General features: G+C 44.6%; 1 protein-coding gene across 3 annotated transcripts in view; it reads right to left on the bottom strand.

Moving 5' to 3' along the window:
• Positions 1-15085, bottom strand: part of MTHFD1L (methylenetetrahydrofolate dehydrogenase (NADP+ dependent) 1 like) — a 191134-nt gene that overhangs the window by 134606 nt on the left and 41443 nt on the right. For all 3 annotated transcript variants that reach the window (XM_070603316.1, XM_070603318.1, XM_070603317.1), the window contains exons 11-13: positions 13372-13545; positions 4890-5026; positions 3133-3179 (exon numbers count right to left, since the gene is read on the bottom strand). In XM_070603316.1, the coding sequence (XP_070459417.1) occupies positions 3133-3179; positions 4890-5026; positions 13372-13545 (358 nt within the window). The remainder of the gene's footprint in view (positions 1-3132; positions 3180-4889; positions 5027-13371; positions 13546-15085) is intronic.

The following is a 15085-nucleotide window of genomic DNA, read 5'->3' on the forward strand; positions in this document are numbered from 1 at the left end:
TTTTATTTTTTCCTTTTTCTCCCCAAAGCCCCCCGGTACATAGTTGTATATTCTTCCGTTGTGAGTCCTTCTAGTTGTGGCCTGTGGGATGCCGCCTCAGCGTGGTTTGATGAGCAGTGCCATGTCCGCACCCAGGATTCGAACCAACGAAACACTGGGCCGCCTGCAGCGGAGCACGAGAACTTAACCACTCGGGAACGGGGCCAGCCCCTCTAATTTTTTAATGCTACAAATTATGTGATGATAAATGGTTTTAATATTAAATTTTTGCATACACATTCGATTTTTCCTTAAGATAACCTAAACATGAACTTATTTGGGCCAAAGGACATGAATATTTTTAAGGTACTTGATACATATTTCTAACTCCCTTCCAGAAAAGTTTTACGAACATACACTTCCCAGCAGTGCCTGAGTGGATTTCAATCTCTGGCAAAACTTGGTATTATTACTATTTTAAAAAATCCAATTCTGTCAATTTGACAAGCAAAATGATAACTGATAGTGGTTTTAAAGTAGATTAATTTGCTTATTAGTGAAGATAAACATTCATTGGTTAGTTAATATTTCTTTTCTGATGTTTCTTTTGAATCCCTTGCCTATTTTACAATTGGGATATAAGCTTTCCTTTCCAACTGTCTATCTGATGTTCACTTGGACGTCCACAGGTCCCAGACGGGACTCTCTTCTTCTGACCACTGTCCCCCTTTGCCACCACAGCTCAAACCTCACCCCCATTATTTCCCCAGTCCTCCATTTTAATAAATAATTCTACAGAGTTGCTCAATTTAGTATCCTGGATATCAGCCTTGAATTCTCCCCTTTGCTCACCCCCACATCTAATTCTGCAAACATGTCTAAAATCATTGACATCCCTTTTTCCATCGTTACTGCCACCATCCTGGGCCATGTCACCATCCTCTCCCCCCTGGGCTACTTGCATAGTCTCCTCACCGGACACCTAGTGTCCACTCTGAGCCCCCATCAATCTATTCTCTGCACAAAAGCCAGAGTGATCTTTATAAAGCTCAATTTGCGCCATGTTACCTGTCAAGATTCCTTCAATGGCTAACCATGCATGATTCTCCCAATAAAGTCTAGCGTCTTGGGTATGAACTGCAGCAGCCTGAAAGAGCTGGCCCATCGCTGTCCTTCACCCCCTCACTGCTCGCTGGCCCACGGGCTCCAGCCACGCTGGTGTCCTCTGGTTCCCTGAACAGGCCAAGCCCTTTCCTGCTTCAGGCTGTTCGCACCACCTGCGATGCCTTCCCTCATTCTTCACGAGTCTGGCTCCTTCTTGCCCTTCAAGGCTTACTATTTTCTCTTTCGATTCTTCATCTGGAATTTATTCAACCATTTTCCGCGATTATTTCTTAATTAAGTATCTTCCAGTATGTATTGTCTGTTCATGGTGCTCAGTCATCAAACATCTACTGAGCGTCAGGCACTGTGCTCAGAGCTGGGGAGCGAGGCATGAAGAAGGTACCAGAGATCCCCGAATTAAAGGAACAAACTGCCTGACTGAGTTTGGCCTACTCATCACAAGGTTGTTCCTTAAATTCGGCCCAACTCTGAGCTATGCAGCTAATGCCACATGACAGCAGGAGGCCAATGCCCTTTCAGTGCCGTCATGTGCTGCACAAGGACGCTTCGGTCAACGACAGACAGCATATACAATGTGGTCCCATAAGACGAGTACCACAGAGCCTAGGTGTGTGGTGGGCGACACCATCTAGGTTTGTGTAAGTACACCCTGTGATGTTCACACAACAACGAAATCGCCTAACAATGCATTTCTCAGAGTGTGTCCCCACTGTTAAGTGAAGTGTAGTTGTATTCCTCAGCTAAATCCTGAGCCGTTCTGGGCATGTCCCTTGTACTCCATCCCCAACCTGGCCTCCTGGCTCTGGATCCTCCGGGCTCATCAATGTCACTCAGTCTCCATCAGACGTGAGGCTCAGGGCTATTTTTCTCAGCAATGCCTCGGACTATTCTTTATCCAAATTTTCCCTGTAGTGTCCCTGACACCTAGGCCTCCATGGGGAAACACTTCTCCTCTTCCTTCAGCAAAGACAACAAATATTTCCTAGCGAGGAGCTGCCACGTGCTGGGCACTCTGCTAAGTGCTGGGGCCTACAGCCTCTGACTCCCCACGGCCGACCACACCCGATGGAGCAAACACACAATCTGTGGGGTGGAACAGAACCTAGGGAAGTCCAAGCTGGGCAAGGAGAGCAGAAAAGGAAGGGGAGAACATCCCAGGCTTAGGAAGAAGCTTGGAATCCAGAGACAACAGGGCAGGAATCTGCAAGGAGTTGACGGGGTGGAGAGAAGGAGGGGCGCACATGGGAACCTGAGACAGTGAGGCGGGGGAGAAGGTGGCAGCAGCGCCCCGGGACCTGCCATGCTGTGCCGGATGGAGAGTCATGGAGTAACTACTGAAACACACTAAACAGGAAAGTAACCCGCTCAGACTTAGGTTTTCGGAGGCTTTCTCAGGACCCGAACTCGGAGGCCAACGCAGAGGACAGAAGTGATGGGACCTGGTCACTGGTCAGACACAGGAGATGAGGGAGTGGCTCTGAGGGTGTGGAAGGAGATCTTGGCGAAATAGGAATCGACACCATGACCCTTTTCCCCGTTTTTCTTTGGCTTTATTTGATTTTGGAGTCTCAGTTTACAGAAGTGAAGAGTCCAAGTGTTCCCGAGCTCGGGATGAACGACGGAGCTCAGGGCCCACATCCTGTTCTCCAGAAACGCTGAGGCCAGACAAACTTCGGGATTCAGAATATTTTGGAATTTAAGAAAGGCACTGTGATGGACATACAATTTATTTATAAAACACCCCAAGCAGGGTCTAGCTCAGTATCCATTAATCAAAAATAATATTTCTGCAGCAAAACATGAAAAGTCACACCAAGTGGCATCAACAAAAGCCTTAAATAGCTCACAACGCTGTATGTCAGGTTTTGCCACCAAATGAGCCATGAAAACATTTTTGGTTTTCTGAGTCTTTAGGACTTTAGGGGGTGAAGGATATAGGACTGTGGGCCTGTGCTGATGGGAGCACAGAAAAAAGGTGTCAGGAGGGAAAAACGGTGGCACACGACACACGTCTCTTTGCAGTCTTACCTCCTCCATGGGGATGACCTGGGCATATCCGCCGCCCGCAGCGCCTCCTAAACAGATCAGGCATCAGTTGATGAGTCACCAGGTACAGCTACACAGGACAGACAGAGCCCCAGGGACACAGCTCCCCAAACTCAACAGGGAGGCTTGTACCCCAAGATAAAATAATAACGGGCAATGAGAAACATTAACTGTCAATCAAAGCACAACAGAAGAGGAAAAAGTTCACGCTACGTCCAAGCGTGCGAATTAAGGACGGTGGTCTTTTTGTTCAAAAAAAGAGTAAAAGTAGGGGCCAGCCCGGTGGTGCAGCGGTTAAGTTCGCACATTCCGCTTCGGCGGCCCGGGGTTCACCGGTTCAGATCCCGGGTGCGGACATGGCACCGTTTGGCAAGCCATGCTGTGGTAGGTGTCCCACATATACAGTAGAGGAAGATGGGCATGGATGTTAGCTCAGGGCCAGTCTTCCTCAGCAAAAAGAGGAGAATTGGCAGCAGATGTTAGCTCAGGGCTAATCTTCCTCAAAAAAAAAAAAAGGAGTAATGGTAATACAGCAAATGTCATTACAGCAAAATATCCATCAGGATATGAGATTATTTTTTTAATTATTATTAGATCTATGTGGCTATGCTTCAGCTAATTCGCACATGTATGTAAGTATCAAAAACTTTGTTAAAAAAAAATCCACCCGATAAACTCAGACTAACCCACAATATACTTCAATCTAGTTTAGATAATAGTATGTAAGATTTATCAGGCTGTTCATCCCTCGAAATAGTAATGCTATTACATTAAAAAGACTTCTCTTCCCTAAAACAACAGTGAGACCTTCCGCGTGCATATCCTGTTTTTTACATGCCATCTCATTTGGTCTTCACAACAACCTGTGAGCTTAGTGCTATAAGATTTCTACACTTTTGCAGACGCGGTTCAGAGAAATCATGAGTGGCTAAAGGTCACACAGCGGTTAGAGATACAGCCACGAATAAAACCTCGGCCTTCTCGCTCCAAGTCTAGTGTTTGCTCCACTACATAACGTATGACATTCTACGAGTTATCAATACTTAATGAGTTAGGAGTTATTAATACTTGTAACAGTAATATAAACACAATCCTGCTAAAACCCACAAAGTGCCAAGAACAAAAAGTAATTGCAGCAATAAATGCGATTGTAAAGTGAGTTGAAGAATGATTCATGATAAATCAATGAAGAAAGAGGGGTGGATGGGAAGGGGCCAGATGTGAGCCGAGCCACGGCCCAAGAGGAATTCCATCCCCTCTCTCTGTCCACAGCCGGTCAGTTTCCAGTGCCCCTCAGGCCCCACCCAGCAACTCTGATGAGACGAGGCTCAGAGCCCAACCAAAGGGCCTCTCACTGCCTGCGTGGGGAGCCTTTCTCCATGCAGGCAGTGAGGCTAGGATGATCAAACATCACTACAAATGGCACTTTCAGCATCACTGGCACAGAAGGTACCGATGAAACAGGAAGCTTCTGTGTGAAGTCAGAGTCCTGAGCAGGAGCCCCGCCATTGTTTGGGGGCACCAAGGGCTCCACTCACACCCCCCTACAGCTCCCTCTGCGGGAGGAGCAAGTTGGGGTGACCTCCACATACTGATTGTGCAGGAGGGGGCGCGTGTAGGGATGAAATGCACCAGTTCCTGATAAGTTTCAACTCCATGTCTGTTAATGACGTTCTTTTTAAACTTTTCTTCCCCTAAAATTTTGCTCTGAGAAATACACTAGTGACTAAATAAAGTACCTTTAACTCCAAAAGTCGGTCCTTGAGAAGGCTGCCTCAGACAGGCAAATGAGTTGACGTTCAGGTGAGCAGTCAGTGCCTGGACAAGCCCGATCGTCACTGTACTTTTCCCTTCTCCAAGAGGGGTGGGTGTGATCCTGATTTGGGGGGAAAAAATGGTGAATTTAATAATATTTTCTAGAGAAGCTACAAAAAAATCAACCTATGAAAAATCAACTAAAATCAACTTATGCAAAATCAACTAAATCAGAGGATATTGGTAAGAGAATATACCAATCCAAAATACACTTAATAATCCAAATTTCTTGGACCATGATGGTCTACCCATATCACAGAGGCCATGCTTAAAGTCTGGATACACACATCTTTGCCAAGAGACCAAAAGAAGTTATTCGGCAGGGGTACTAATAACATTATCAACGTCAAGAAACGGCATAGAATCATCCATCAAAATGGTTTAAATAATTAAGCTGATGTCATTGCTTGCTGATGGGTAATTTGGTGTTTGTTCTTCCAGGGTCATTTACGGGGGCATAACGTGGGCACAGGGCCTAACTCAACGGTCCATGAGTGAGCGAGGCTTGGACAGGCACTCAGGATTAGAAGGGATCCTAACGTCCCCACTCATCCACCTCCTTCTAGATATCAGTAGATATCAGTGCCCAGGGTTGTAGCCGCCATGTTTGAACACAAGCAGCGATGGAGTTCATGACCTCCCGGATGGACCATTCATTTCCAGCCAGGTTTTTTCTTTAAAGATTGGCACCTGAGCTAACATTTGCCAATCTGTTTTTTCTTCTGCTTTTTCTCCCCAAAGCCCCCCAGTACATGATTGTATATTTTAGTTGTGGGTCCCTCTAGTTGTGCCATGTGGGACGCCGCCTCACTGTGGCCTGATGAGCAGTACCATGCCGGTGCTCAGAATCCAAACCAGCGAAACCCTGGGCTGCTGCAGCGGAGCGCGTGAATTTAACCACTCGGCCAGGGGGTCTGCCCCTTCCAGTGAGCTTTTACAGTTAGAAAGTTCTTTTTCCTAAAGAGGAAATGTCTGCATTCCTGTAGCCTCCTATCTCTTGGAATCAGACACACAAAGCCCCACCCCTTCCCATACTACAGCCTCTCAAATATTTGGAAAGACTAAGTCCAGAGATTCTGAGGACACTACACTAAGGCTCTGAGGAGCTCACTGTTGACTACAACCCCCTACAAAACCCAGCATCACAGGTTCAGGACAACATCACAGAATCAAGTTATAGGACAGGTGTGTACTCCACTCCCAAGTAAGGCCTCATAAAATAGGTCCTGAGCTACTCTAACCATTGTAACAAGTTTTAAAAACTGTCATTTGGGCTTGCAATTTGGTCCTCCATGAGTCAGATGGTGCAAATCAGGTTGCCTAGGATATTCAACCACAACAAAACCGGTGATAGAGTTTTCTGACCCACAAAACCTAATTATGTGACCACAAAGAAGTAATGCCCTTACTTCATCATCCCCAACCATCTCAGGCCACCACAGCAATCCAAATATGTATTAAGTACTACTATGGGCCAGGCTACTGACTATGGGGACACAATGATGACCACGTTGGATTCCACTGCTGTCCTCACAGAGCTTATGGCTGCCAGAGGATGTGCCCAGACAAACTAGCAATTACAATGAACGTGATAAATACTAAGACGGATGGATAGGACAATTAGACTGTATTATGAGAGCACCTGGAAGGAGACTCTAATTAGATTTGGAACACCAGGGAAGGCTTCCTGGAGGAAGTAACATCTAAGCTGAGATCTGACAAATGCATAAATATTAACTGGATAAAACTGAGGCTGAGTTTGGAGTAATTAACGTGCTAGGCTCTGTGCTTTATATTTATCAGGTTAATTATTTTTATCCCCACTTGATAGATGAGGAAACTGAGGCAGAGGGAGTTTAGGTCACTTGCCCAAGGTCACACAATTAGTAAGCAGAAGAGCTGGGAATCAAACCCAGGAAAGTCCCCCGACATCACTAGGTTATTTCTATGGATGGAAAACATTAACTATAATTAGCAATTTAAAGCATGGGAATGAGTGAGATTACTCAATGAGAGCGTGAAAAAAGACAAAGACAGAATTGCTAGGAACATTTCCTCCTGAGGAGTAGTCAGAAGCAGAGAGACCGAAGGAAACTAGGGAAAAGCAGCAGAAAGTTGGAAAAACCCTCAGGAGGAGGCAGGGGCTTGTCAGGGGAGCCTCGGCAGGACACCAAGGGTGGTCCAGAGTCAAATGCGTGGGGTCTGAAGCCGGGTGAGGTCTGAGAAGCCGTCACTCGATTTAGCAACGAAAATGCTGGTGACCTCTGTGCAGGGGGAGCTGGTGAGCCAACCCGAACACAGCTCGGTGAGGTCAACCTCAGACTCCTCCAGCCACACGACACTGGGTCAACATGAACACTCAGAGTTAGAGGAAGGTGTTTATGGGTTGAGCCAACTTTCTAGTTCCTTAGGTACAACATGAAGAAAAGCAGTGAAAAAGCCACAGGCATCCCAATGTCACCACAGCCTGTGAAGAAAATGCAGTGTCAACCACAGGGTAGTGGAAATACCATAGTGAGCACTGACTGTCTGCAAAGGACGAGGTGGTTGACTTCAGCGTGTCACATGAAGGATTAAAGGATCATTCCCAAGGAGATGCTAAATCAGCTGCTGGAGACAGCCCAGAGCCGGCACGCCCAGAGATGACCTCCGCACAACTTCAGCTAACGTCCAATTCTTAATTAGAAACACAGGGCTGCTTAGCCTTCTGCCAACTAAACGATTCAGGAAACTCAGAAAGGAGGAAGTATTTATTCGGAGCAATAAAAGGAGAGCTCTGAGAAAATCTGTTGCACGTCATTCCTACATTTGGTATCAAAATTCGGTTTAATTGTTGTGCCAGTATCTTGATCTCGTTTTCCAAATTATCAAGTTGACTTAGAAAAGACCAAGAGCCATGTTAACCTAATTCCGTGAGAGCTTATAGTTTCTGGAGATGGAATTGTAATTGCTATTCACCCCTCCCTCAACTTGACCCAGCAGATTTATGTGCCCCCTCTGATATCCCACAGCATTATCGTGTGTTTATGGTGTAATTTTTGCGAGGGCATTATGCTAAGCTTCCTGACATGTCTGGCTCACCTACCAGGCCACTAGCTTACTGAGGTGAAGGACTATGCCCACTCTCCTTGATTTCTGTCACTTGTCTAGGGTACAGATGAGTAAGAAACAGTTGACAAACAAATGACATGGGGCTGGCCCGGTGGCACAGCGGTTAAGTGCGCACGTTCTGCTTCAGCGGCCTGGGGTTTGCCAGTTCGGATCCTGGGTGTGGACATGGCACTGCGTGGCAAGCCATGCTGTGGGAGGCGTCGCACATATAAAGTGGAGGAAGATGGGCATGGATGTTAGCTCAAGGCCAGTCTTCCTCAGCAAAAAGAGGAGGATTGGCAGCAGATGTTAGCTCAGGGCTAATCTTCCTCAAAAAAACAAAAGAATGAGACTGTTGCTAAGACAAATATTTATTGTCAACTACAGTAAAAATGTATTGAAGTCCTCTGTGACAATTTGGACACGATCTGAAAGAACTTGACCGTGTACTCAAAAGTCAAAGAGATCGCTTAGGCAGAGAGAAGTCGTAAAACTCAGAACCGCTCTCAAAATCTAGAATCTTGTTAAACGCATATATTATTGCCATCAGCCTGGAGTCTAACCATGAATTCCAAAACTATACGCTCAAACACTGTATGAATGTATATCACTCATCCCAGGCACCTTCACGATTTGAGGGTTTTTAACAAGCCTTGTATTATCTAGCGATAAACTCTATGTTCCATTTGGTTGTTTCCCATCACACTTGACTGAGGTCAATAGTTCAAAGGCCCTGTCAGTAGTGGTTTCTTCTAAATTCTGCAAGAAGTGCAAATAAAAGAAAAACTCACAGACAGTTAAATAGTTACCCAAGGCAGAAAAGCAGAACCTTAGAAAAGTTAGTAAAGGTTTCTACATCGACCAAAATGAGTTGAAACATTTAAAAAAAGAAAAAACTCAAATCAGGTATTTGGCATTCTATAGAAAAAAATGAAGCGCCATGAATGATTTTCATTTTTCTTTAATGTGAAATTCAGTCGACTCACAGACCAGTTTGAGTTTTTTTTTTAACGGCTCTGTCCAAGCAATTCAGAGAAGTTCTAGAAACTTCTGCACAGAAATCGGTAAAGGGCCGATGGAGACGGATCCTGCACACATATTCAACGCCCCACAGCTGCAGTCTGAGTCAAGTTCTCAAACAAATTCCTTTTCATTAGTGTAACTGGGAAAATATGTAGAACCCAAGAGCCCCTAAGATTCTTTTGGCATATTTCCCTGAATAATTCCCAATGCTTCTCGTTTTGTCAGGCAAAGCAAATACAGTGATGTGTAGGTGTAAATACCAAGCGATGTGTAGCTGATGAAACACAGATGATGCTGATGGAGTAAGAAATTCTAAAGTTTGAAGAACAGCTTTTTAAAACGAATTAATCTGTTCTGCATTTGGGTTATTAATAGTAAAAGATTTTCTTAAAAAGCCCGTTTTATATTTTAATCCCATTCTCGATATATTTAAATCACATTTATACATAAATTCAAATGTACAAGAACAAATAGATTGTTATTTAGGTTTACGGAAAAATTACTTGGGTATCTGAACTCTAAAGCATGAGAAAAGATTTATGTTATAGTATTCAGAAAAAAGGCAGGACACAAAATGGTATTTATGGAATGATCTTAATGCACAGATAAAATCCTGAAGAAAATATAAAAAATTTTAATACTTTTCACTAAAGAGGTTTAGTCTCCTTTTTACTTTCCTTTATGTTAAGTTTTTATACAATAGGCCAATATTTTCAGAATAAAAAAGCTTTCAGAAAAAGGAGTGATTTTCCATTTCACAGAGTGGTCATTTATATTTCTGTAGAAGTTGCAACAGTGTGTCTAACAGCTTGCTGATGTCATTTTTCCATAATTGACCTGACCAAAAGTAAAACTATGGAGGTGATTTTTATTTCAAGTGAATTTTTCATTTTAATTATTTTTTCTCCTCTTTCTCGCCAAATCCCCCCGGTACATAATTGTATATTCTAGTTGTGGGTCCTCCTAGTTGTGGCATGTGGGACGCCGCCTCAACATGGCCTGATGAGCGGTGCCATGTCCACGCCCAGGATCTGAACCAGCGAAACCCTGGGCCGCTGAAGCAGATTGCACGAACTTAACCACTCGGCCACGGGGCTGGCCCCATTCATTTTAGATTATAAGCAAAATGATGGTCTGTGTTCTAGGCTGATCTCAAGCATCCAGCTATTAAAAGATTAGAAAATGAAGGTAATTTACACACTTACAAAAATATGATTTGCTGTGCTGGTGGGGAGAGTTTATTCCTCCCTCATGGAAGAGAGTGTGGTATATCTTTTCCAGGAACCATCAAGTTCTGCTGGAGATGCATGCGTATCTCAGAATCCTACCCTCACAGCTTTGTTTTTCAATACAGTTGAACAGAATGCAATTTAACTTCTGTTCCTTCATCGGTCTTTGTTAAGTAAGGGAACTGATACCACAACGTCAGAAAAAGAACTGTTGATCTCCAGGGGTTAAATTTGTACTTGAGAATTCAGGTTTAATTTCATCTACAACATGGCAGCCCAGCTTCTTGAGCTCAGTTACACACATCCATGCTAGCAGAGAGACAATGTGGAGGAACATTCTACTGGGTGAGGACCAACACGGGGCCGTAATCCTAGGTAGCCAGGCTGGTGGTCACTCTCCAGCCCGTGGCTGGAGGCCAGGCCTTGACGATGTGACATCAAGGTTGAAATCTGCTAATGATACCCTCAGAGCTTTTGTTTAGAAGTATCAATTCTGAGATCCCAGCTAAGGCCAGGGGCATGTCCGGATTTGTGTTTTTATTTCTAATACTGACAAGTCCAAACCTCAGTAAATCACAGCCGCTCCATATGAAAAACTCTGGCATGAGTCTCCCTTTGCAAACTGAGAACACACCCTCTTGAGTTTTTCTTAAGTCTTCTTACCCGAAACGGGGTGAGGACACCAGCACACCCACCAATGCACATCAGCCTGGAAGAAGGGGACAAATCCGCAGACAAGATGCTGAACTTGCTTTAGACGTTCTTAACGTCCAAGAGTTTGTTTATTCACTGCAAACGAACTTGCATGAAGTATACTCCCAGGAAAGAGACACTGACTAGATGTGTGCTGGGCCCCAGGAGTCCCCCGAGGAGGCAGCTGGCTCCCTTCACGGATCTGGCCCAGAGGGGGCCTACAGGTGGGACCAACATCTCCCCTCGGGAAGGAGCTTTGCTGCAGCTCTGTTATGGGGACATTAGGGTTGGGGTCCTAAATTGGAAAGGACCCCATTAGGGTCAGGAGTTCAACTGGAAGGGAGCGGGAAGCCTGAAGGAGAAGGTTTAAGCCACAGGGAACTGAGATGCTACGGCAAGGGAGGAATTCCTTAAAACTACGGCTGCCGAGCGACTCTGAAAGACTGTGGCTGTCCACCTCTCCTCAAAACAGTAACAGGAGGAGGTGGAGAAAGAGGAGGAGGACGGGGAGTGGGTGGGAAGGGAGAAGAGAGAGGGAGAGGAGACATGAAGGAATTATTAAACCATTAAAGAGGTGAGACTATGGATGCTATCTTGCTTTATCTGTAGCTTTGTTTGTTTGTTTTTCGGTGAGGAAGATTGGCCCTGACCCAACATCTGTTGCCACTCTTCCTCTTACTGCTTGAGGAAGATTGGCCCTGAGCTAACATCTGTGCCAATCTTCCTCTATTTTGCATGTGGGACACCGCCACAGCATGGCTTGATGAGTGGTGTGTAGGTCTGCACCCAGAATCTGAACCTGCAAACCCCAGGCTGCCGAAGTGGAGTGCGCAAATTTAACCACTATGCCAGCGGGCTGGCCCCTATTTGTAGTTTTAAAAAGTTGAATTCACCTCTAGGCATTTTTCCTAGGGAGACAATGGACAAATGTAACAAGACACATGCCCAAGTCGTTAATTTCAGCACTGTTTATAATGGCCGAAAAGGGGAAACAATTTAAGCGTCCATCAACAGAGAATTGGTCCAATGAATTACGAGGCATCCCTATGATATTTTCAAGCCGTTTTTCTGCCTCCATATAGTTGAAGAATTAGAAACATGCAGTACTATCTTATCAGCAACTGAGCCAAGGCAGTGCCTCTCAGGGCTAGGAAGATGTGTAAAATGGAATCCACCTTCATCTCAGGCATTTTTATCCCCCCCCCCCAGGACTCCCTTCCCTAGCACTTTAAGAATGTTGGATGCGAGCGGTGGAATATTACGTAGTCATGAAAAAGGACAACACAGCTCCATATGAACTCCCATAGAGCTGGGTACACAGCACTTTGTTGACTAATCAAGTCACAGACAGAACAGCATGTATGGGATGGTCTCATTTGATGGTCTCAAATGTTAACAGTCTGGGTGGTAGGATTCAGGAAGGTTTACTTTCTCATTCATACTTCTGTATTTTTGGAATATTTGTACAATGAGCATGCATAATTTTCTAACTAGAAAAAGAAATAAAGTACTTATAATAATCATTAGATATGTAAAAAGGAAGTTAACGATGAGTCAAGTCCAGTTATTAGAAATGTCTCTGCCTGTTAACAAATAAGTTTTTGTACCTCAAGCCTTGGCTTACATATCATTTGCATGTCTATGCAATGAAATTTCAAGACAACAGAGGAATTTATATGGTCTCATGATGCTCCCTCAGGTCACATTGAATGAATATTTGAAATCCCTTGCTTTCTATCATCCTTCAGCTAGTGAATGTATTTCTTTTTAAAAAGAGAGAAATTAAAGCAAACCCTCCTTTTCACAAAAACTGCACATTTGCCTTTTGTAAAATGACCAATGCAAATGAAAATGGGCCAACATTAAGTCTGAAATGCAAGAAAAGAGAAACAATGAGTTTTTGTAAATACAAAAATGAGAAATATTAAGGATATTAATAGAAAAACATGAGTTTCACACAATGATTTGTACATTTTCCATTAAAATGTTTTTTTCTGAGAACACACACAGAAAATCTCTACTCTGTTCAAAATATTTCACTTTAAATTCTTATTTTGATTTTTATCATGAAAAGCTAAATGAAAAATCCAAAGTGGAACAAGGGTGATCAAGACATCTTAAGAGAAAGAGAAAATAAAGGGCTGGATTAGGAACTCCCTTTGCTTTATCTTTTGTGGAGGAGGTTAATTTGTTTTGCGCCGAAAATAAAAACTTACCTCATGTCCAACAAAGGGATGCCAAGTGAAATGGACAAAATAACGCCACATTTGAGAATAGGATGGATTTGATGGGTGTGACGACAGATATAAAGATAGAAGAGAGTTTTGTAAACAGGCCCTTTTTAGTAAAATAGATTTGAAAGTGGTCTTACCCAGCCACTAAGACGTATTTTCCATCTGCTTGGTCCTTTAACCTCTCCAGCAAGGACAAACGTACTTTGGCTTTGCTTTTGCCATAGATCTCAATTTCATCTGGAAGCAATCCTATCTCCTTGGCGAGGACATCCACGGCTTTTGGAGTCTGCGCTCTTGAAATCTCAATATCACTGGGGGGAAAACACAGAAGGGGCAAGAGTCTTCTCAGCTTAGGTGGTCGCTGATTGAGCGAAAAACAGCCAGACACCACGCCAACAATTAAATCAACGCAATGGCTTTGTGGTCCTTTGTCCAAGCAGTATTAAGCACAACTGCTAACAATTAATGTGCATGAGAATGGTACATTTCTTTAGAGAAGCAACTCCTAAAAACTCATAAAGATCCTAGAATGCTGCCCAGGTACAAAGATGACACCTACACCCAAGGAGATGAGAATTGTCTATTACAATGTGTCCTTCGGCCTCCTGTAAGTATAAATCCATTGTGGAGTACGATGCTTTCTGTGGGTCATCAGTGCACTCGAAAACCACAAATACATGGGTTATTGCATAATGCTCTTACTGGGCTAGGATCATGTGTCCCTTGCCTATTCAAAAATGTGGAAATGCTATTGTGTTTTATCTGTGTCCATACTTTCCCTCTCTCCTTCCTATTTCAAGTCTGAAATCATATTTCAAAATGTTTAATTAATTGCATAACTGTCGGTAAATGGACCTAGTGGCCGAAGCTCAACCTCAGATGCAGGAAATTTTAGGAACTCCAGAGTGTTACTGGGCAAATGATTTAACTGTTCTCTTTCACTGGCAAGATGAGAACCCCACTGCTCATCTTACAGGAGTGCTGCGAACGTCAGCATGTGCTGAGATTCTCAGAGACAGCCTTTCGGGGCTCCTGAGCTCAGCCATTTCTCTTCATCCATCTGTCTGTCTGAACATCTGTTTGAGAGTGCGACCTGGCAGGCCCAAGCCAGACCTTAGGAGACCAGGCATCAGAGACTTTGTCTTAAGGGCTGACATCTGAGAAGAGCGCAGTGCCCCGACCGTGTGCCCCGACCATCCTGGAGCCCTTATGTGGGGGCACAGCAGCATCCCCCAGTGGAGGCCAATCGCCCTCTCCACTGGCAGGCAGCCTCTGCTCTGGTTTTTTCCTGTTGCTGCAGCTGACAACTTACTCTCAGCCCCCATACTATTCTCCACAGCGGTCTGACCTTGGGGCAAGAGATCACAGTAAACCTGACTCCAGTCCTGACTTTTCTGAAGGGCGCTAGAGCAGCTCGGAGAGGGGAGAGCACGCCTGGGGCCAGACGTGGGCTGAGCTCTGTGCGGCGGCAGCAGCAGCAGTCCCCTCCCCAGGCTCGCCTGCGTCTTCCCCTCCCAGTCCTCCCTCCAGCCCGCCACTCACCACCGTCCACACTCCTACTCCACTTTTGCTTCCCTGGCTCTATCTTTTTTCTCTTCCTCTCCTGCCACAGTCTCCTAAACTGAACAGCCCACTCTTGGAAAACCTCCACGGTTTTCTCTTCCCTAGCTAAAGAGTGCTAGTGACATCATCTTGATTTTTTGGCTGATTTATAAACTCCTCAGCCTGTCTCTCTTTCCCCAGGGGCTCTAGAATTCAAATTTGGTGAAGCAATTAAAGCACTTTTTCCCCAAGCAGAATTTATTTTGATTTATACAAAGATTTTGGTATACGATTTGGGGGGGGGTCCAT

The sequence above is a fragment of the Equus przewalskii genome, chromosome 32 (assembly GCF_037783145.1).
Source record: "Equus przewalskii isolate Varuska chromosome 32, EquPr2, whole genome shotgun sequence".
Taxonomy (NCBI): domain Eukaryota; kingdom Metazoa; phylum Chordata; class Mammalia; order Perissodactyla; family Equidae; genus Equus; species Equus przewalskii.